Raw genomic sequence first — 23,019 nt, 5'->3', positions numbered from 1 at the left:
GAGAGGTGGTGGACGAGGAAGACCAAGAACAATCATCACTGTTGTACACCATGTCCTTGTTCATGGGATGACAATGAGTCCAACCCAAATTGAGCAGCTTCTCTGTGGCCGGCGTCATCAGGACATCCCGAGAAGAGAACAGGTGATTGTTCCTTGCTGTACAACATACTACACTGTAAGTCCTGTAAAGTCCATTACAATACTGTTTCTACTGGCTGTATACGTTTGTAAGGCCATTGTCACCTCAAGACCAAATGAGGGTGGAAGGACTGCTCTTTTCTCCCAACAACAAGAAGCACTCATTGTTGACATGATGCTTCAAAACAATGCTATCTGACTCCGTGAAATACAGCTGAGAGTGACTGAAGACAATGTCAACTTTGATGGAATCAGCACTGTGTCTCTGTCAACTACTGACCGTGTCCTCCAACGCAACAGACTTAGCGTGAAACAGGCGTACAGAGCGCAACTCTGCAAGAGTCAAAGATCTAAGATATCAAGATGTGCCACCAAGTGTAACCTACACACACGTTCAGCACTGATGCTTCCAGTCCAATCCTCCACTCAGAGGCCTGCTGTTACTGTAGGCTAGTAGTTACCGTACTGTGAACTCTATTGTAATGTACGTCAATCTGGAGTGCATATACTGTAAATACGCTATTGCAGAGGTCTGTCTTTTTGTATCACTTACTCTACTAAACTACTTCTCTGTTTCTGTGGAGAGTCCATGGAAAGGCCCCATGAATACATTTTCATAGATGAAGCAGGGTTCGATCTGGAGAAAAGGAGGCAGAGAGGCAGGCACACAATTGGTCAACGTGCCAATGTGAAAGTCCCTGGCCTGCATAGTGCCAATGTCACCCTTTGTGCAGCCATAAGTAACTGGGGTGGGGTCTCCATCATCATGCAAACCTGTGGCCATATTAACACTGAACATCTCCTTACATTTCTGGGTGGTCTACAGGATATTATGGCTGCACGTGAGCAGCTGGATCAGCAAGCAGTGCATCCTGTATATGTCATAGTTTGGGGCAATGTGAGCTTTCACCGTGCTGTCCAGATACATCCAACCAGCGCTTCATAAAGGCCATTTTATAGCCCCTTCCTGAATCCAGTAGAGGAGTTCTTCTCTGCATGGCGGTGGAAGGTCTATGACCATCAGACCTACAACAGAGAAACAGGCCTGTGATGATACAGCTGTGGGGTCTTGTCAAGGCTGGACTCGGCACACCACAGGGTTTTTCCCCATTGCCTGGCAAGGGAAAATATTACCTGTAACGTGGATGAAGTCCTCTGGCCGGACCCCGCACAAAGACATGATGTTGGAGAATGAATCTCAATTGACAGTAATGTGCTTGTCATTTAGTTTTTGTTCTATTTTTTGTTATGAAAGTGCTGAACGTAGATATCACTTTGTCTAAAATCATTTTTCACTAAATGCATTTACAATAAAGAAACATTCTCGGTTACCTCCATGCCCTGGATGCTGCATTCTATATTATTTTATGGAGTGTCTAATGAATGCTCTGCGGTGAATATATTTATACTTGCTGTGTGTATGATCTGGGGCCTCATGTATAATGGTGTGCGTAGAACTCACACTATAACATGACATAAGCACAAAAGCCGTAATGTGCGTACACACAGAAAAATCCAGATGAAGAAATCTGTGCGTTCGCCAACTTCCATGTTCTTCTGCTACATAAATCCCGGTCAGCATTATAAGTAATGCTCGTGCACGCGCCTGCTGCCCCACCCCAACTCCTCCCAGAATTATGCCTCTTTGAATATGCAAATCATTATAAATAAATAGCCCTTAAGGTCAGCCTCCTGTGAAAAGACAATGACAAAGCAAGACGGAAAATGGAAGAATTTCAGTGAATACCAAGTAGAGGCAAAGGAAAAACGTACTATTTGTTTTAACAGTGGTATAAACAACAAAAGGAAGCTGATAGACTGACGTAACGTGTCGGAGAAACTTGAAAGCTCACAGTCACAAAGTCGCACAGTGTCCAAAATAAAAAGTTGTCAGAATCAAAGTTGAAAGCTCAGAGTGTCATATGAAAGCTTATTAGGGTACAGAGAAAAAAAATAGGCACACAGTGGGGGAAAAAAGCATTAAATGTCAACTTCAATCTTGAAATTTCCACTTTAATCACGTAGTTTATTTTGTCATTAAAGTAGAACATCAAAAACTTCATCTTAAAATCGTTTAATTAACCAGTTTCTCAGATCACATCGTAAGTAAATAAGCAGGTTCAATGCTTTGTTTTGTATTTGATCTTCTATGTGCTCTGTGTGTGTGAATCACTATGTGCTTCCGGGCTTTCTCTTCTTCCGACAGGACACAGAATCCATTACATTTGTGATATTAAAGCTCTCTGAATAACTAAAATACTGAGATGTATACGTGATATCATTTTCATGATGATGAGTTAAAGCATGTTATTAAACATGTGAACACGGTGGCCCAGTGATTGTGCACGACCTTCCATGAAATAATTTATTGCAGCAGTACTCAGGGGCGGCTCTAGGCTCATGGCGGCCCTGGGCAGAGAAAGAATCGGTGGCTCCTTCGCCCGCCAATGTCAATATGGTATCTTATGCACAGCAGATGGCCACGTCCGTTGTGGACACTGCATAACCGCCTCGTTCTCATGACACAAGCGTTTAATTTTTGCCGAAATTTGCCGCTGCATTTTTAGCTGTGTCGTTATTTTCTTCTTTTGTATATTCACTATATATTGGTGTGGCGGCCCCTGGGATTTGGCGGCCCTGTGCAGGTGCACAGTTTGCACATGCCTAAGGCCGCCCCTGCAGTACTGTCTCTTTCAAACGTACTAACCTCCAATTCCTGTCCTTCCTTTTTTTTCTCCAAATACCCAATCGCCACACAATCAGCTCTGTAATGGACGTTAAGCCATCTGTAAGCTTATAGCGCCGATTCTTCAAAACTTTTAAAGAACATTGAAATATCTTCATAGTACGTGTTTATTCTGTCCTTCACGCCAGTCCCAGTGAAGCATACAGTGCGAGGCAGGAACAATCGTGAGCGGAGTGCCAGATCCTTGCTAGCGTAGCAACACAGTGCCCTTAAATTATTAACAATATAGATTATTTAAATGAAGTTAAAGTTTTATCTGTATAATATAATAAACATATTTTGCTGCATTTCATCTTAAAAATGATATCGTCATCATATGTAAATACGCGCTTTATAAAGTGGGGCAGGTTGTGTATTATAACTGTATCACAAGTTTACAGTGAGGTGATTGTACTAATAAGTACAGACAGTTCTACAAGGAACACTTGGACTGAATGATTGCGTTTTGTGCTTTTGGGATGAAACTGTTTCTGAACCGCGAGGTCCGTACAGTAAAGGCTTTGAAGCATTTGCCGTGTGAGAAGCAGTTGAAATAGGAAGCATGGCAGAGGCAGCATGTGCTCGATGCTGTATACCGATGATTCTCTTTCTGATCAGCTGCTCCGAGTGGTGCAGTGAGAGTAATATGGAAAAAGATGATCCTCTGTGGCAACCCCTAATGGGAGCAGCTGAAAGAAGAAGAAGGTGCAGTGAAAGTAACAACGCTAAAGCAGCTATGGTATTTAGAATAGTTTGACCATTCTGCAGACCATTATATTGTTACAGGTTAATTACAATCAGATGCATTAAACTAATAAACAATATGTGGTTAATTTCAGTGTATTTATAGAGCCACGTCAGGAAAAGAAAGGATAACCACACAGGAACAGTAGCACTACTTTGACGCTGAGTGCCGCCAATCTGCAAAACCGAGCAGAGAACTTGCGTATGACAGGGTATGAGCTACTGTGGAAATGTGCGTAGCTTTATGCCAAGTGTAGGTTTTATACATTGTGATTTGAACGTGGAAACGGGCTTACGCAACATTTGTGTCTACGCACAATTTATACATGAGGCCCCTGAACACATGGTTTGGTTTTGAACGCAGGATAGTTGGCTTTGAGGTGATAGTGTGGTTTTTATAGGAAAGTCCAGTGTTTTGTGAATGGAGTTTGAATTTTTGGATTTGTGTTTAAGGTTTTAAGAAAATGGGCGGAGGTTTCAAGAAAAGTGTTTTAGCAATTGGGGAAAAAACTGTAATATTCTAATTTATTATAGTAAGGACAGCAAAGTAGTTGGTGCTGTTGCTTCACAGACCCTGAATCCTGGGTTTGAATCCTACACCCGTGTTTTCTCTCCATGGTTTTCCGCTTACAACCCCAAAAAATGCAGGCAAACAGGGGACGCTGAGTGGGCCGTGAACCATACTAGTGCCCTGTCATTCCAAACGCAATACAAACAGCCTAACCGTATGCTTCATTCTCCATATGCATTCCGTTCAAAGGTACACACTTTGTGCATGAGATGTTTGAGGGTCGGAAATAACACTCCAAAGAAAAGACTGGAAAAATAAACTAATGGAAAAACATTGCTTTCCTTCAGTCTTGTCTTTGCAGTGGAAATTTCCTTAAGTGTTATTTCTGGCCCTTAAAACACCGCATGCAGTACAATGGGCCTTAGTTCTCCAGCAGCAGTAAAATTTCCAAGGACAAAGTCACTCTTCTTTTGCGAAATATCATTCTATCCCATTGTTCAGTCCCAATTTATACATCCCAACCTCATCCTAGATAGGTTTTAGGGCAGTGAAGTGGCCAGGTTTACTGTTGTATACAAGCTTAAAACTATTACAGTGTAAATCCTTCTCACGGTATACCTCCACTACATCTGGGATCAGGTAACGCCACTTATCTATTTATTTATTTATGTTACTCAGGTGATTCACGAAGCCTTCGCTCCTGCAGTTTTCAGGAGATCACACTGGCCACTGAATCAGCAGATTGAGCTCCAAAGTGCAGAGTCACAAATGCTTTACTCTGGAAAACTGATCTGACCGGCGTAAGACAATCTGTTCTTTCCACTGATGTTTCCCCTTATGACAAGAGTTTATAGAAATCTCTTTACTACGAAGTACATTCCGCAGATACTTACAATGAAGTGCCCAAAGACCTTGAAAAGCCTGAATGAATCATCCACAGAGCAGCTAGTTCTGAAGTCGCAGCTCAGTTGTGCACAACGATCCCCAAACAGAAACATTGTAACTTTTTCTTCAAACTTTCCTTGTACCGTTTATTTTGCTGTTTTTGTTTTCTGTGGTTTTCAGTGATACTTTTTGCTTATTGCTCGTCAACATCTGAAAAACTTCCACTGAAATTTAACTCAATGTCACCCCCCTATAGAAATGGCAGACATGAAAAAATGATAACGGTTCATATTAGAAAGAAAGAAAAAAACTTCAAATTTTTGCGGCTTTCGATTCTGACAAAAAGAAAATAGACGTTGCCAGTGAATTTGGAATTTCGCCATTGACACTGTCAACTTTCTTGAAAGAATAAGCAAAAAAGGAAGAAAAAACTCGGGTTGCAAACGTAAGTGAACTGCAGCATTTGAAGACGTTGAAAAAGCAGTTTTTATGTGGTTCAGTGATGCTCGTTCAAGAAACATTCCTATTAATGCGCCACTCATTCAAGAAAATGTGAGGTTTCTAAATTCTCTTGGGACCTCCACTAACTGGACGACACGCCAAACAGCGTCCCGAAGTGCGATCACCGCGTCTGTGAAATACTGTTTATCCACTGCCGGGGAAACAGCAGCCTCACAGCTCTGGGGCAGCTCTTCACCAAAGCAAAAAGAAAAGATCTCGATGTGTGATGCAAGGAACAGGATTACTTGGCCACTAACCTGGCTACAACCATGCTTGACTACTGTGTGTGTATAGAAGAGTGGCAGATCCCGCTACAATAAATAACCGTGCTGTTCCTGTTTCAAGTTGAATAAAGCTAGTTTTGCTAAAGTACTGAGACTCAGCCTCGTGTTTTGGGGTGCAAGACAGGGACTTATAGCACGACCACAATCTTTTAGGATTCGCTTCTGTGGCGCCACACGACACCGTTTTGAGCCTGTTGTTGTCCTGACCCGGCAACGGACAATCTTCCACAGACGCGGCAATCGTGCTTCAGGATGCACTTCAGGATGTCATTTCTGTTGAGTGTTAAGAGTCCCAAAAGAGTTCAGAAACCTCACAATATGAAGAAGGATGATTCGGCTTCTGATTGATAACTGTGATGCCCACAACATGCTTCCACATTTAGATAATGTTTCTGCGTTGAATTCCTCCCACCCAATTGCACAAGAGTGCTTCAGCCATTGGATTTGGCCATCATTCACACACTGAAAGTGTATTATCACAAGGAAATGCTGAGAAAAATTCTTGTCAGCATAACTTGTGTACAGAAGGAGATGAAAAATAACACGAAAGAAGCTACTGAAATGATTGCAAACACCCAGATGTAAGTTAATGAAAGCACTATAGTGAAAAATACAGAATCTCATTACAACAAAATATTTTTTAGGTCCCTGGCAGTTCATTGTAATGGAATTTTACATGTAATTCCTTCCTTAATTTTCCTATGATGCAAATTTGCTTACTGGCCTATAGTTGCTTGAATCTGCCCTGTCACCCTTTTTATATAATGGGATGTTTGCCATTTTCCAGTCCTTCGGAAACTCCGCAGTGCGCAGCGACTTCCTAATAATATGTGTCAAGGGTTAATATCTGTACTCGCTAGCCTCCTTAAGAACTCAAGGATAAATATTATCTGGTCCTGGTGGTTTGCTTGATTTCAACCTATTTAATCTGAACAGCACTTCTCCCTCTACAATTTCCAAATCACTCTGAACCTCCTTAGTAGTCCCATTTACTGCTGGGAGGTTATCCACTTTCTCACTTGTGAAGACCTCAGAAAAATATAAGTTTAGTGCATCTGCTATTTCACTGTCTATATCTTTTAATTCCCCTTTACTGTTCCTGATGCACTTCACCTCCTCCTTAACTGTTCTTTTACTGCTAAAATACTGAAAGAATCTCTTTGGGTCACCTTTACCCTGATCTGCTTTATTCCTCTCCATCTGTCTTTTAGCCTTCTTAATGGTTGCCCTCATGTTCTCATATGTCCTATGATTCACCTTGGAGTTATTAGTCTTGTACACCTTATACAGTTGTTTTTTCCAATGCAGCTTCTTGATTTACTCTTTATTAAAGAGTTTTTTTTTTTATTTCCTATTAACTCCAAATGTAGGTGTTTACATGTAAAACATTTTTAAACCTGTTCCACTGCTCCTCGATTGTCTCCACATTAAAAAGCTTATCCCAGCCTACCCTCCTTAGACTTTGGTGCATCTGCTCAAAATCCACCCTACCAGAGTTCAACTTATCAATTTTAGCCTTCTCATCCACACTCTTACAAAACACTGAGAATTGTATTACATTATGGTCACTTGCCCTAGTGGTTCAATCACCTCTACCCCCTCAATTCTGTACTGATTATTATAAAATACTAAATCCAGACAGGCTTCACCCCATGTTGGTGCTGTAATATACTCTATTAAAAACAGTCACTGATCAGGTTTGAATTCTAGCCCAAGCACAATCTATGTGAGGCTGCATGTTCTGTGTACACCCCAGAGTTCCTCTCACATTACACAGACATGATGAGTACAACGCTAGTTGATAAACTCTGAACTGGACCAGTGTGAGCGAGTTATCCCTACGATGAACAGTTGGGAAAGTCACTGGCTTCTTTCGACTCTGAACTGGTTAGCTACAAGGTGGCAGTAAGGCTGTATTAGCACAGATCATCATAAGTAGATCATCATTCTAAATTGTGCTGGCATGATCTTGGCAGGCTTGATGGACAAAATTTAGAATCAAATAACTAGTCGGTGTCTCCTCATTAAATTACACTGTAGCTGCAAGAGCTAACAAAAAAATATATTACACATAAATAAAATGAAAATTGTGGGACTGCATACCAATCTTATCTGCTGAAGGTGGAATGAAGCCTCTGATTTCAGCAGGTCCTGACAATCGTCCAGAAGGGGGTCTTCTGAAAGGGAGCATTGGATCGATGTATGGGTACCCTGTTTGTGAAAATATATACAGAATAATTAATAATAAGTACCATCGATTTGTTTAATGTTTTACCATAGTATCATAAATGTATCGCATAGGACTGGGGCTGCAGTATTGTTAGGACACACTGAAGAAGGAAGCAGGTAAAATCTGACAGAAAGAGAGATTGCTACTTCCAAAATAAAAATTCCCAGAAAATGCACGTGCAGTTCCAAAAACCCAGTCATTTTTATGTTGTTTATTAAATCTTAAAGGTAGGAATTCACTTCTGACCATGCAAAGCTGTGAATGTGGGTAAAATGAGTAGTGAAAGATAGAACAGAACACTCAAAACAAACAGCTGGGTGACAGACAAGGCAAAGGGTGGATCTTGCACTTCATTTCGACTATAAAAGGTGATTAAAGTACAGTAATAATAATTTACAGTGATGACTACATGTGCCAGCACCCTCCAAAAAGCAAAACTGAAAACATTTCATTGCGCACAGGGAGTCCCTGAATGTCTACAAGACTGAAGCACTGATTAATAAACATGCAGACAGAAGAAAGAGGACTCCAAATCATTTTTAACTGCAAAGAGTCTGGATTATCACTTAAATAATGCATCCATACTTTTCTTCAAGGGTAATTAGCCCCAACCCGGAATGATAGCAGAAACAAAAACATTAGACAAACATAAAGGTAATCTGACATTCTAGTTTGATGTGGACAGCAAGGGGCAACTTCTGTTCCAAATGTGTATGTTTGTAGAGGGGTACAGAGTTTTTCTTTGACAAAATGAAGCTTGCAATGAAACAATCTTTTATTTACTGGAAACTATGGAAGTGGTCATGGAGAAAGGCAATTTATTACATTTTTAAAAAGTACCAATATTTAAGAATAAGGGGGGTGTGCAGGACTGGAGTAACTACAGGGGGATAAAACTGATAAGCCACAGCATGAAGTTATGGGAAAGAGTAGTGGAAGCTCGGTTAAGAAGTGAGGTGATGATTAGTGAGTAGCAATATGGTTTCATGCCAAGAAAGAGCACCACAGAAGCAATGTTTGCTATGAGGGTATTGATGGAGAAGTTTAGAGAAGGCCAGAAGGAGTTACATTACGTCTTTGTGGACCTGGAGAAAGCATATGACAGGGTGCCTCGAGAGGAGATGTGGTATTGTATGAGGAAGTCAGGAGTGGTGGAGAAGTATGTAAGAGTTGTACAGGATATGTACGAGGGAAGTGTGACAGCGGTGAGGTCTGTGGTAGGAGTGACAGATACATTCAAGGTGGAGGTGGGATTACATCAGGGATCGGCTCTGAGCCCTTTCTTATTTGCAATGGTGACAGACAGGTTGACAGACGAGATTAGACTGGAGTCCCAGTGGACTATGATGTTTGCTGATGACATTGTGATCTGTAGTGATAGTAGGGAGCAGGTTGAGGAGACCCTGAGTAGGTAGAGATATGCTCTAGAGAGGAGAGGAAAGGAGGTCAGTAGGAACAAGACAGACTACATGTGTGTAAATGACAGGGAGGTCAGTGGAATGGTGAGGATGCAGGGAGTAGAGTTGGCGAAGGTGGAAGAGTTTAAATACTTGCGATCAACAGTACAGAGTAATGGGGATGGTGGAATAGAAGTGAAGAAGAGAGTGCAGGCAGGGTGGAGAAGAGTGTCAGGAGTGATTTGAGACAGACAGGTATCAGCAACAGTGAAAGGGAAGGTCTACAGGATGGTAGTGAGACCAGCTATGTTATATGGGTTGGAGATGGTGGCACTGATCAGAAAGCAGGAGACAGAGCTGGAGGTGGCAGAGTTAAAGATGTTCAGATTTGCACTTGGTGTGACGAGGATGGATAGAATTAGAAATGAGGACATTAGAGGGTCATCTCAAGTTAGACGGCTGGGAGACAAAGTCAGAGTGGCGAGATTGCGTTGGTTTGGACAGGTGCAGAGGAGATGCTGGGTATAATGAGAGAAGGATGCTAAGGATAGAGGAAAAGAGGAAGACCTAAGCAAAGGTTTATGGATGTGGTGAAAGAGGACATGCAGGTGATGGGTGTAACAGAACAAGATGCAGAGGACAGAAAGATATGGAAGAAGATGATCCGCTGTGGTAACCCCTAACGGGAGCAGCCAGAAGAAGAAGATGAGATTTTTAAAAATGAGAACTATTTTTCCTAGCTAAAACAAAGAACTGTGACCACAATGCACCAGTATTAGTGTCTCTACACTGGCTGCCAATGTCTTTCAGAATCAAATTTTAAAATACTTGTAATTGTTCGTAAGCCTTTAAATAATCTTGCACCTTCATATATCTTGGCATGCTTGTCCCCTTACATTCCCAACTGTAACCTTAGATCTAGTAATTCTGCTTTGCTTGTTATCCCTACAGCAAAACATAAAAAAGTAAGTAGTGAGACTGCTTTCAGTGTCTGTGCTTCAAACATATTGAGTAATCTACCTATAGAGATACAGTACTGTACATCAGGCCAGAATGATCACAATGTGCTTTTTTAATCTGACTTCTTGTTAAAGTTGTGACTAATCACATACAAGGTACAGTAGTTGTCTTCTGTTTTCCCTCATCATTATCTGATAGTGGTTCTCTGCTACCACTATCTGAACGAAAATCTCTGGCTGGAAGAAGAAAGAAGAATACGGAGGTCCTGCCCATGAAGATGTCTTCCTTTTATTCTCTTTTTTGTTTGCATTTTACATATACCATAGAATACCCAGCAGGGCCTGGACAGGCGTTTGGTTGTGGAACCCCAGAGGTTTTGTTTTTTTTTCTATCCATTGGAGATTAATTATTGATTGGATTATAGTCTTTCTTAACTTCCCCTTACTACCATTTGTAACGCACCATGAAGTAAACTTTGTATTGGAAGGTGCTATATAAATATATGTTGTTAGTATGTATCTGCATTGCTAATTGGCACAACTATTTATATGTTTACCCTGCTAGGTACACTGGCATTGAATGTAATCTGACCATCTGCTGGCAACACATTTTGATAAAGTAAGAATAATATATCTGAGAAGCAAACAGATGTCACCACCACTCCTGCACCTAAATGGCAGAAGGGTAGCAGCATAATTTTTTGCGGAGGTTGACATGTAGGAAAACTGAATGTTGCCAAGTGTTTCTTCAGGTAAGTGGTTTCTTAATAAACAAGTTGCTACTATAAAGCCAACGAGAAAGCAACCATTGTTTGCGGATTTGATTTTTGTTAGGGTGCCAGCACATATAAACATCACTGTACCTGGTGGAGGAGGCACATGGACCCTCCGATCCCTGTCCCATGTAGGAGATAATGATCCACTGTCAGAATGTGTGCTGCGGTTATCCAAAATCCTTTCAGAGTTTGGGTCCACGCCTTCACTAAGCATGGGATGATCTGCAAGAATTTGTGGCTCTCTCGATGCTAACAAAAATATAAACAAACATCTTTTTGTTAATTTGAAACAGCCATTTAATTCATTTCTTTAGAACAGCAAGGATGTTAAAGAGTCTAATGGCATGAGATGATGCTTACACAAATGATTAACGTGATTTGTATTTTATTACCACAATGTGCCGTTTCATTTTCCTATATTCCTTGATTGTTTCTCTCCCCAAAGTTCTAATATAACATATTACGCTAAAATGTTGAATATGAAAAATGCACATAAATGCCAGGTTGAAATTGTCTTTCAGGAGTCATTAGCTCTTTATTCACCAACTAAGCTCAAAACACTGCGGGCTAATATTTCTGTATTTCTAACTCTGTCACCTGCTCCACCGTAAGTGGCAGAACGCAGACAGAGGCAGGTGGATTTGATCACACGTGGTAACTGAGCAGAGACTCAAACCAACTACAATGGACGGCCATTTGGTATTCACTCATGATCACACTCCTCAAGTGCATGACTAAAATATCCAGGATGTGTTGGAAGTCACGATGAAAAAGACCATTCATTAAATGGTACCCATCTTAAGACATTTCATTTTCTAAGCTAAATACCAGATATTTTGCCTGAGGTCCATCTTTTTTCCATCTTTTTTAATAAGAAGTTAAAGATGGTTGATCTTCAGATTATTTTGATACTTTGTCTAACTTTCAGTAGATACAGTTTTTGACAGTTACCCTAGAGATTCATATACAGTGATCCCTTGCTATATCACGCTTCGACTTTCGCGGCTTCACTCTATTGCGATTTTTTTCTCATACACGCTTACGTCACTACGCATGCGCTTTCTGAGAACTTTTATCTAAGCCCTACGATGGCTCCTAAATGTGCTGCTTTTTCTCAGCCTTCTGACAATGAAACTAAGCGCCGGAGGAAGATGCTTACTATCCAGGAGAAGGTGAAACTCTTGGATATGATTAAAGATGGCAATACCCTACAAAAGCCTCCTCACGCATATGAAAAGACAGCGCCAGCAACTGCCTATCAAGATGTTCTTCAGCCGTGCACCCAGACACCCACTGCCTACTCCTAGTACTCCTTCAGCAGAGGAGACAATGATTTACCTGCTGAAGATACTGCACCACCTGAATACTCTCCTACTGAAGTCGTGCCTTCATAGGTTAGTGGTTGTGTGTAAGAACTGTGTGTGTTTGTGTGCAATTAAATGTACAGTACAATAATCTACTATATAAAAGCGTTCAGGATTGTCCTTCAGTCCCTTGAGTGCAAAGTGTAACGGTATTCCGCTTATCACAGACTTACTACTTGTGGCTTGAGGTACGAAGCGACGCGATGTGAGCAGAGTTCTGGTGCTCTCATCGTTCCCTTGCTTTTGTGCGCGATGCGCTGGAAAAATAGACAAAATTATGTCTCTGGAAATAATTAATGTTGATGGAGTGCAAATGCCTCACCGCGTAGTAAATATCAGGGGAGATGGTGCTTGCTTATTTTCATCGAGATAATATTAGTGTAATGGTGACTAAAGGGTGTTATTTCATGTCTAGAGGGCTCTAATAATGTTAAAAAACGTATTTAGAAGGTCGTAAACAGGTTTTCTATACTCTAACTGCGAAAATATTCGATTTATAAATAAAGAATCCTACTTCGCGAAAATTCATTTGTCACGGTAGAGTCTGGAATGGATTAACCGTGATAAACAAGGGTTCACTGTATACATATAATTTTTATTATTTTGTGTACAGGTCCATTTCATAGGATTACCCCCCCAAAAGAACAATAGTCTAATAAAAGATTTGCAAATAATTTGTCATCATACTTTATGCATTATGGTTTACTTTTTTGTACCCTAAAAACAAACAAAGCAATACACTAAATGAAGCTGCAAAATAAAAATGAATCTAAACATGTTTAACTAAAAACAACAGTCTCATTAAAAAAATAGTAAAAAAAAAAAAAATGCACCTCTACCCCCTGGTCCAGCTGGAAATTGGGGAGAAATTCTTGGTGGTCCATCCACCAGAGTTGGAGGGGACAGAAAAGCTCTTGTTTCAGAGGCAGGTCTTCCCAGAGGTGAAGGTCCAAATGGAGATCTCTCACCTAGACATGAATGTGGCAGATGTACAATTTTCAAAATTGTTGTAAGAGACACAGTCAGTCAATTACAAACTCAAAAATGTTATTGTTACTATAATATCGTTTTCACAAACATTTTCATCTTACCAAGATTATGAACTCTGACACAGATTTTTGTCATGTTGCACCAACTTGTTGCTTGGTAGCACTCAAAAGAGAGCTCTACTAAATTTCTTGTGGTTATTTAGGAGTTTCTGTTTTCAGGCTGGCCTGCGCTCTCTCATTTCTCACTTGTTCAAATTACTACTGTAATACCCCATAATATCTATCAAAGAATAGGAGGGGTGGGTAATTTGGGTGACCATTTGGCAGCAAGTAACTTTTCCCACTCTATTGCTCATGGGGCCTCATTTATAAATAAGGTGTACAGTGGAACCTCGGATCACGACCGTAATTCGTTCCAAAACTCAGGTCGTAAACCGATTTGGTCGTGACCCGAAGTAATTTCCCCCATAGGAGTGTATGCAAATACAATTAATCCATTCCGGACCGTACAAGCTGTATGTAAATATATACTTTTTAAAGATTTTAAGCACATAAATAGTTAATTATACCATAGAATGCACAGTGTAATAGTAAGTAAACTAAATGTGAAAACTTTGAATAACACTGAGAAAACCTTGAACAGAGAAAACTAACATTGCAGGAGTTCACGCTACAGCCTTACGAACTGCTCTCTGTAAACACTTTTTTGTTTTAAGCACAGGGAAAAAAATGAACATTTGAAAAATCCGTACTTTATACAAAAACTAACCATAAACAACCAAGAAAACTAACCTTGCATGAGTCGAGTTCTGGCATGAAGGAAGTGAGGAGGAACTGGGTAGAGAGGAGATTACAGTTTTGAGGTAAAGTACCTCTGCGCGATGCACATCTGACCGAGAACAATGTACTGTACAGGGAGAGACTGAACACGTGCGTAAATCACCGGCGCGTACGAACCGGAAGCGAAATGAAATAGCGCACAAAGAGTTCACAGCGAATGCACAGTTAGAGACTGAACACGTGCGTAAATCATCAGCGTGTATGAACCGGAAGGGAAACTGGCTTGTTCGTCACCCGAGTGTGTGGTCGTGAACAGATGCAAAAGTTTGGCAAACTTTTTGGTCGTAACCCAATTTGATAGATAGATAGAGATAGATAGAGATAGATACTTTATTAATCCCAAGGGGAAATTCACATAATCCAGCAGCAGTATACTGATACAAAGAAACAATATTAAATTAAATAGTAATAAAAATGAAAAGAATTAAAATAAAATTAATGTTAGCATTTACTCCCCCGGGTGGAATTGAAGAGTCGCATAGTGTGGGGAGGAACGATCTCTCAGTCTGTCAGTGGAGCAGGACAGTGACAAAAGTCTGTCACTGAAGCTACTCCTCTGCCTGGAGATGACACTGTTCAGTGGATGCAGTGGATTCTTCATGATTGACAGGAGTTTGCTTAGTGCCCGTCGCTCTGCCACAGATGTTAAACTGTCCAACTTTAATCCTACAATAGAGCCTGCCTTCTTAACAAGTTTGTCCAGGCGTGAGGCGTCTTTCATCTTTATGCTGCCACCCCAGCACACCACCGCGTAGAAGAGGGCACTCGCCACAACCGTCTGGTAGAACATCTGCAGCATCTTACTGCAGATGTTGAAGGATGCCAACCTTCTCAGAAAGTATAGTCTGCTCTGACCTTTCTTACATAGAGCATCAGTATTGGCAGTCCAGTCCAATTTGTCATCCAGCTGCACTCCCAGATATTTAAAGGTCTGCACCCTCTGCACACAGTCACCTCTGATGACCACAGGGTCCATGAGGGGCCTGGGCCTCCTAAAATCCACCACCAGCTCCTTGGTCTTGCTGGTGTTAAGGTGTAAGTGGTTTGAGTCGCACCATTTAACAAAGTCTTTGATTAACTTTCTGTACTCCTCCTCCTGCCCACTCCTGATGCAGCCCACAATAGCAGTGTCATCAGCGAACTTTTGCACGTGGCAGGACTCGAGTCATATTGGAAGTCTGATGTATATAGATTGAACAGGACCGAGAAAGTACAGTCCCCTGGGCCCTGTATTGCTGCACACAATGTCAGACCTGCAGTTCCCAAGACGCACATATTGAGGTCTGTCTGTAAGATAGTCCACAATCCATGCCACAGGTGTGAATCTACTCCCATCTCAGTCAGCTTATCCCTAAGGAGCAGAGGTTGGATGGTGTTGAAGGCGCTAGAGAAGTCCAAAACATAATTCTTACAGCACCACTGCCTCTGTCCAGGTGGGAGAGGGATCGATGAAGCATATAGATGATGGCATCCTCCGCTCCCACCTTCTCCTGGTATGCGAACTGCAGAGGGTCGAGGGCGTGGCGGACCTGTGGCCTCAGGTGGTGAAGCAGCAGCCGCTCCATGGTCTTCATCAGATGTGACGTCAGAGCAACAGGCCGGAAGTCATTCAGCTCACTAGGACGTGATACCTTTGGGACAGGAGTGATACAAGATGTTTTCCAAAGCCTGGGACTCTCCCTGTTCCAGGCTCAGGTTGAAGATGTGCTGTAGAGGACTCCCCAGTTCCAACGCACAGGCCTTCAGCAATCGTGGCGATACACCATCTGGACCCGCTGCTTTGCTGGCACAAAGTCTTTTCAGCTCTCTGCTCACCTGGGCTGCTGTAATTGTGGGTGGGGATGTCTCACCTATGCTGGTATCAGCAGAAGGATGGTTGGAGGATGCAGTACTCGAGGTGAGAGTGGGTTACTGTGATCAAACCTATTAAAGAAGTTGTTCATTTGGTTTGCTCTCTCCACGCCTGTCTCGATGGCACCCGCTTGAGCTGCAGCCAGTGATAATCTTCATCCCATCCCACACTTCCTTCATACTGTTGTTCTGCAACTTCTGCTCCAGCTTTCTCCTGTACTGCTCTTTCGCCCCTGAGCTGGACTCGAGTTCCTTCTGCACGCACTTCAGCTCATGCTTATCACCACCTTTAAAAGCCCTTTTCTTCTGGTTCAAAAGGCCCTTGATGTCACTTGTAATCCATGGCTTGTTGTTAGCATAGCAGCATACTGTTCTTACTGGAACTACAATGTCCATACAGAAGTTGATGTAATCAGTTGTGCATTCAACAGCCTCTTCAATGTTCTCACTATGTGATCTCAGCAATATATCCCAGTCTGTAGTTCCAAAGCAGTCTCTCAGAGCCTGCTCTGCCTCAGGGACCACTTCCTGAATGAGCGTGTGGTTGTAGGTAGCGCCCTCACTCTTGGTTTGTATTGAGGCTGAAGCAGAACCAGGTTATGATCTGCTTTCCCAAGCGCAGGCAGTGGGGTGGCGCTGTATGCGTCTTTAACGTTTGCATATAGTAGGTCAATAGTCCTGTTTCCCCGAGTGTTACAATCCACATACTGGGAGAAGGCAGGTAATGTTTTATCCAGCGTTACATGGTTAAAGTCTCCAGCGATTAGCACAAGTGCCTCAGGGTGCTGCGTTTGTAACTTAGCAACTGCGGAATGGATGATGTCACTCGCCATCTCCGTTTCGCTTGAGGGGGGATGTAAACAATAACAGCAATCACGTGTCCAAACTCTCTGGGCAAGTAATAGGGCGCAGACTTACGGCCAACAGTTCGATGTCCCTGCAGCAAGTGGAGATTTTAACGCTTACATGTCCTGAGTTGCACCACTTTGTATTGACATAGAGAGCGAGTCCTCCTCCTTTTTTCTTTCCACAGGTACTTGCGTCTCTGTCCGCTCTAACTGTGCTAAACCCGGGTAGATCCACGTTAGCATCTGGGATGATAGACGTTAGCCATGTTTCACTAACACACAGCAAGCTGCATTCTCTGTAGGTTCTGACATTTTTCACCAGCACAGCCAGTTCGTCGATCTTATTTGGTAGTGAGTTTACATTTCCCAGGATCACAGAAGGCACCGACGGTTTATAACGCCATTTTCTCGATTTAATCTTATTTTTTATCTTTGCCGCTCGGCTGCCCGATATCGTCTTCTTACCTCGTCAGGTAAATAAGGAACCACACCGGCATAAGCATTTCTTCTCAGTGCTTTAAGCTGACTACTTGAATAGGCGATTCTCGGAGTGTAGAAATCCATGTCAAATAGTAAAATAGTAAAAATGTGTAAAAAGTGTCCAGGGAGCAATTCCACATAAAAGAAAGTGGTAGAAGTGATCAGTGAGATAGAGAAAAATAGAGATAAAAAGGTAAAAAGATAAAGTCGTATACGGAGCTGCTGGAAAGGCTGCCACTCGGATGCAGCGCCGGAAGCTTTAACACATAAATAGTTACGTTAATTAATTAATTATTAATTTGTACGTGTTCAGAGACGTTCGTGACCCAAGATTCCAATGTACTAACAATGCACTAACAATATATGCAAACCAATCATGTGCTAAATGTTTTGGTACTAATCAACAGCATTTGTAATGCATAATAAAAAATGACACTTTGCGTTGAGAATTTGTGTGACTGCTATTTCAACTTGATTACTATCAGTTCATAAAGAAGTTAAATGCATCATTTCAGACACTGACATAACAAGTTTCATTCAAGAACCATAAAATACACTATAAATGGGCTTAACTTCCATGTGCTTTTTGAGTGGACAGATAGATAAATAAATACTAACTAAAGTCAGTATTTGACAATTTTGTGTAAGTTATAATTATGCATAATTTCAGAACTATTATCTTATAACATAATACATTTGTACGTGCGGACTAGAAAAATATGGACAGACACATAACACGTACCTCTAAATGGATGCATTCCTGGAACATCCAAGGCATACGGATCCTTCTGTATCATTTCCAATTTAAACTGAGCGTCTGTCAGCCTAAAAGATAAGAGCTGTTAATTTGACTTTAGCTTATCAAAATGCATAAAAATGTTATGTGCTGTACTGCATTTTAGACAAAATGCTTTCACAGCATTTCAGGGTGCAAAACAGCAGAACAGTTTTTTAATAAGGAACAATAGGGATACAGCCTAACTATAGGCATCTATAAATGTATGCAAGTGCAGTGGATTCAGAAAGTATTCACACACTATCCCTTTCCACACACTTTACTGTATTGTATTTTAAATGAATACATTTGCCTTTTTTGCCCATCAATCTACACTCCATAACCCATAATGACAAACTGAAAGGTCAGTCTTCTTTAAAGTCTGCAAGCTTCAAACCGGTTTCTGTATAGTTGTGGTGGTTGCACAATGTGGAACTGGTGTGGAAATCCCATAAAATGAAAGTTGGTGTGAAGATCATTGAGATCCCTAAACCATGCACAAGAATGTGTACTTGTAAACTTTTCCTTTCTTTTAATCAGTGTCCAGTATTCTCAGGTCCTCAAGCTCCTGAATAGTGAGCCCAGAATTCTTCCAGTTGGATGTACTGTACCCATGATCTATGTAACCATAGTTAAGGATGGGGGCATCTGATGGCTGGTATTTAAATACTTTGCATGAGGTTTCACCATCACCATAAGATGGCACATCCAGCGTACTCTGCTGCTATACTGATCTGTTCGTCACAATCATGGTCTCCTTTAAATCAGCAAGTCCTGTGAGAGGTATGGTGGTATTTAACTGGTGTAACCATTGGGTTTACTTGCAGTTATCACTTACTTTTGCCTAAGATGTGCTTTCTCTCTCTTAATTTCAGTAAGGTCTCTTTCAGCTGCTCGTGCAGCCAGCTACAAAAAAAATATATATATCACTTATTCAACTCCGACAAAAGAAGCATGTGGTCATTTTTTGGTAACTTTTTCAAATCATTAATAATAATAATATTAATAATAATAAAACAGACATACATACCCAATTATCATGCGCTTTCTTTTCATGGGAAGCGATCTAAAGAAAAGAAAAAGCCCTGTTAGTATTAATCATTAACTAATGCCATTACTGCTGAGACACACGGGATTCGAAGGAACTATAGAAATATACAGATTTCTACTCCTCTTTATAAAACTCTATACCAATGTATAATCTGGAATGATTTTCTAAACCTTATAAGCAATTTTAGAAATGACAAACTCTGAAGTTGGAAGCTAACAAGTAAAATGCAGTAAGATTCTGTTTACAGTGTATATACAGTGCTTGTCCTAAATGCATGTAGGACTTTAATGGTTCTTCCCATATCTCATCAGGCATCTTTTAAAGTTATTTCTACACAAATCAGCCATTATCTTAATTAACCTGAAAATATACCAAACATATCCTTTAATCCACTGTTTCTCAAACTTGATCCTGGAGAACAAGTGTGACTGCTGAAACAATGTTTTAATTCTGCATTTAAGTGACATGTTTTTATGATTTTTCTGTGCTTATAGTCTATTAAGTCTTAAATGCCAAGCTATTCATTAAAACATAAAGATATCATACAAGTCCAGCAATCACCAGATATGCTACACCTCTGTAGTTCTCCTTCCCATTTGCACCTCCACTTGTAGATTTTCAAATGGAACAGCTGTGGGGTAATATTTCAACACCCAAGCAAATTAACTAACATCCATCTTAGTTTAGTTCAAGAACATGTGGGCCTCGGGTCCCCAGACAGGGTGCAGGAATATAAGGGCAAACTTGAAATAAGAAAAATAAATAAACCCGAGAACTAAAAATTAAGACAAAAACTTTCTTACAGAAGTAAATCACAGACTGCGATGGACTTCTAACTTTACAACTTCACAGCAAAACACACAAATAAATAAATTAAATAAAGAAATCAAATATAGAGCTCAGTTAAAGACAGAACTATCCATGAGCAAGACTAAGAAAAACTACTTAAATTAATCTGTAAAATGTTTTTTGACAGTAATGAATATGAAAAATAATCATTTACGGAATAATGCAAATGGCCACTTAAACTGACCTTAACTGTCTTATTTTTTCATTATAAATCCCAACATTCATCTTTGCAAGGATAATGAATTGTGCATTCAAAGAATAAAATAACACTTAAGTACTGTTTACTATATTCTTTTACAAACGCTCAGTCTGATTAGCTTTCATAGATACTTTATTAATCCCAAGGGGAAATTCACACGATAGATAGATAGATAGATATGAAAGGCACTATATAATAGATATATAGATAGATAGATAGATAGATAGATAGATATGAAAGGCAATATAGACAGACAGACAGATACTTTATTAATCCCAAGGGGAAATTCACATAATCCAGCAGCAGTATACTGATACAAACGACAATATTAAATTAAAGAGTAATAAAAATGCATGTAAAAACAGACAATAACTTTGAATAATGTTAGCATTTACTCCCTCGGGTGGAACTGAAGAGTCTCATGGTGTGGGGGAGGAACGATCTGCTCAGTCTGTCACTGAAGCTGCTCCTCTGTCTGGAGATGATCCTGTTAAGTGGATGCAGTGGATTCTTCATGATTGACAGGAGTTTGCTTAATGCCTGTTGCTCTGCTACAGATGTTAAACTGTCCAACTTTACTCCTACAATAGAGTCTGCCTTCCTCACAAGTTTTTCCAGGCGTGAGACATCCTTCTTTATGCTGCCTCCCCAGCACACCACTGCGTAGAAGAGGGCACTCACTACAACCGTCTGGTAGAACATCCGCAGCATCTTACTGCAGATGTTGAAGGACGCCAACCTTCTAAGGAAGTATAATCAGCTCTGACTTTTCTTACACAGAGCATTAGTATTGGTATAATATGTATGTATCTTAACTATTTCATGTAAAATACCTGATTTTTATATGACTGGTTAGTTCTGTCAAGTTCTTCATCCAATTCTTTTGCTCTCAGTCTGCAAACAATGTAAAAAAAATTCAGGCAGAACCATATGGTTAGTGAATGAAGTAATTTAAAATGGAACAAAAGTGAAATTGGTTCATGTGAAACTTTTAACAGTAAAGATTGCAATTTATAATGGTCTGAACATTATAAAACATCAGCATACTATTAATATCACCCACAAAACAAAACAAAAATCACCTAGATATCATCATCAACAACATCAAAACAATGAAATATATTCAAAAAATAATTTCAAAAAGTATTTATTTGCAATCAATCAAATGGCAAGGAATTTCTGATGACATACATAAATGGGGCAGCATGATGGCGCAGAGGTAGCAATGCTGTCTCACAACAAGGACACCAAGTGCTCCCTGTGTCGAGTTTGCATGCTATCCTCCTGTCCATGTGGGTTTCTTCCAGGTGCTTTAATTTTCACCCACTTGGCATTGCTAAATTGTCCCTAGTGAGCGAGTGAGTGCGTGTGTGTGTGTTCACGCGGCAATGGAAGTATGGATGGATGAATAATTAAACTGATTAACTAAGAGCATGTGATTGTAGCTCTATTATGGTGGATACTGGATACCAATTAAAATGATTCAACTGGAAGAAATAAAAGCATCACATACTGCCATAAAGTTTCATCTTTTTCTTGATCATGACATGGACGAGCTGCTCTGAAAAAGTATTCACTCTCCATACAGTTGCAAGGGGAACAGAGTTGTACACTCTCTACAGACCTGTCCTAAGCTGAGGTCACTTGTGACAGATCAAAAAGAGTGTTTACAGGTCGATCCTAACCAATTATATGTCATTGATCCAAAAAAAATATGGCAGCTTGAAGTGATGTACTTTATCTACAGTATGTTGACGTGCACTTTTCACTTTAAGACTAGTAATTGAAGACAACTACATTTTGACTAAAAACCAGCGTTTTAATGGCGTGTTTGTGCACATACCTACTTCCACATATCATAAAAGTGCTAAACCTGTGAAAAGTCTGCAATATGGATGGTCAGGTTTAGTTTTCTGAGGACGTGTCAAAGCTAATCTCTGTATGAAGATATGTCAGCCTCGGCATTTGTAAGCTGTTGTTGCTCAGTGTTATTAATGCAGTTGAGGTATCATTCACTTTTCAGGACAGTGTCAGTTTTGATTACCCTAAGGGACGATCAACACATCTGATGACACACGCTATGTAAATGTTTTTGGTGCCCCAGGAACAGACACCCCAAACTGCACGTTTCACTGAATCTCTAATTGAAGACAAGTTTCTCTCAGCAGCTTAACTTATTTCTGCACATTACAGTTCACAATTATTATTCAGTTACTGAAGTTAAGAGACGAGGGACAAAAAAAAAAACAACAAATGTTTTCAGTATTCTGCCTCATTTATTCTACTGTAGCCTTCAGGAAATTACTGCAAGTAAAGGCACTGCTGATGACACCTGCATTTTCCTTGCAGGACTGACTTTATTCTCTAGGACATGATGCATAATTTTAGTACTGTGGTGGGAGCAAGTAGTCAAGGAATTTTATAAAATTGTAGGACAAAAATAATGACTCTTTAAAAATGTGTTATTTTTCCCCCCGTTTTTAATTGTTGCTTAATCTAATAGGGATATCCTGATTCGTAGTGTGCCACCCCACAATGCACTGCTTCTGCATTCCAACATACAGAATGTCCCAAGCTTTAGCATGTGTCACTGTAGGGATTCCCATTTTACTGTACTGATTTG

The 23,019-nt window shown here is 40.5% G+C and overlaps 1 protein-coding gene across 4 annotated transcripts in view; it reads right to left on the bottom strand.

The window, feature by feature from the left end:
- Window positions 1-23,019, bottom strand: part of ctage5 (CTAGE family, member 5) — an 83,842-nt gene that overhangs the window by 5,593 nt on the left and 55,230 nt on the right. For 3 of the 4 annotated variants that reach the window (XM_039742167.1, XM_039742168.1, XM_039742171.1), the window contains 7 exons: window positions 21,230-21,290; window positions 19,328-19,363; window positions 19,136-19,203; window positions 18,265-18,347; window positions 13,348-13,482; window positions 11,238-11,399; window positions 7,892-7,999 (listed from right to left, as the gene is read on the bottom strand). In XM_039742167.1, the coding sequence (XP_039598101.1) occupies window positions 7,892-7,999; window positions 11,238-11,399; window positions 13,348-13,482; window positions 18,265-18,347; window positions 19,136-19,203; window positions 19,328-19,363; window positions 21,230-21,290 (653 nt within the window). The remainder of the gene's footprint in view (window positions 1-7,891; window positions 8,000-11,237; window positions 11,400-13,347; window positions 13,483-18,264; window positions 18,348-19,135; window positions 19,204-19,327; window positions 19,364-21,229; window positions 21,291-23,019) is intronic. The other variant, XM_039742169.1, reaches the window with a different exon arrangement.

The sequence above is a fragment of the Polypterus senegalus genome, chromosome 18 (genome assembly GCF_016835505.1).
Source record: "Polypterus senegalus isolate Bchr_013 chromosome 18, ASM1683550v1, whole genome shotgun sequence".
NCBI lineage: Eukaryota > Metazoa > Chordata > Cladistia > Polypteriformes > Polypteridae > Polypterus > Polypterus senegalus.
Note: the sequence above shows the minus strand (reverse complement) of the source record. Positions and strands in the feature narration are given on the sequence as shown.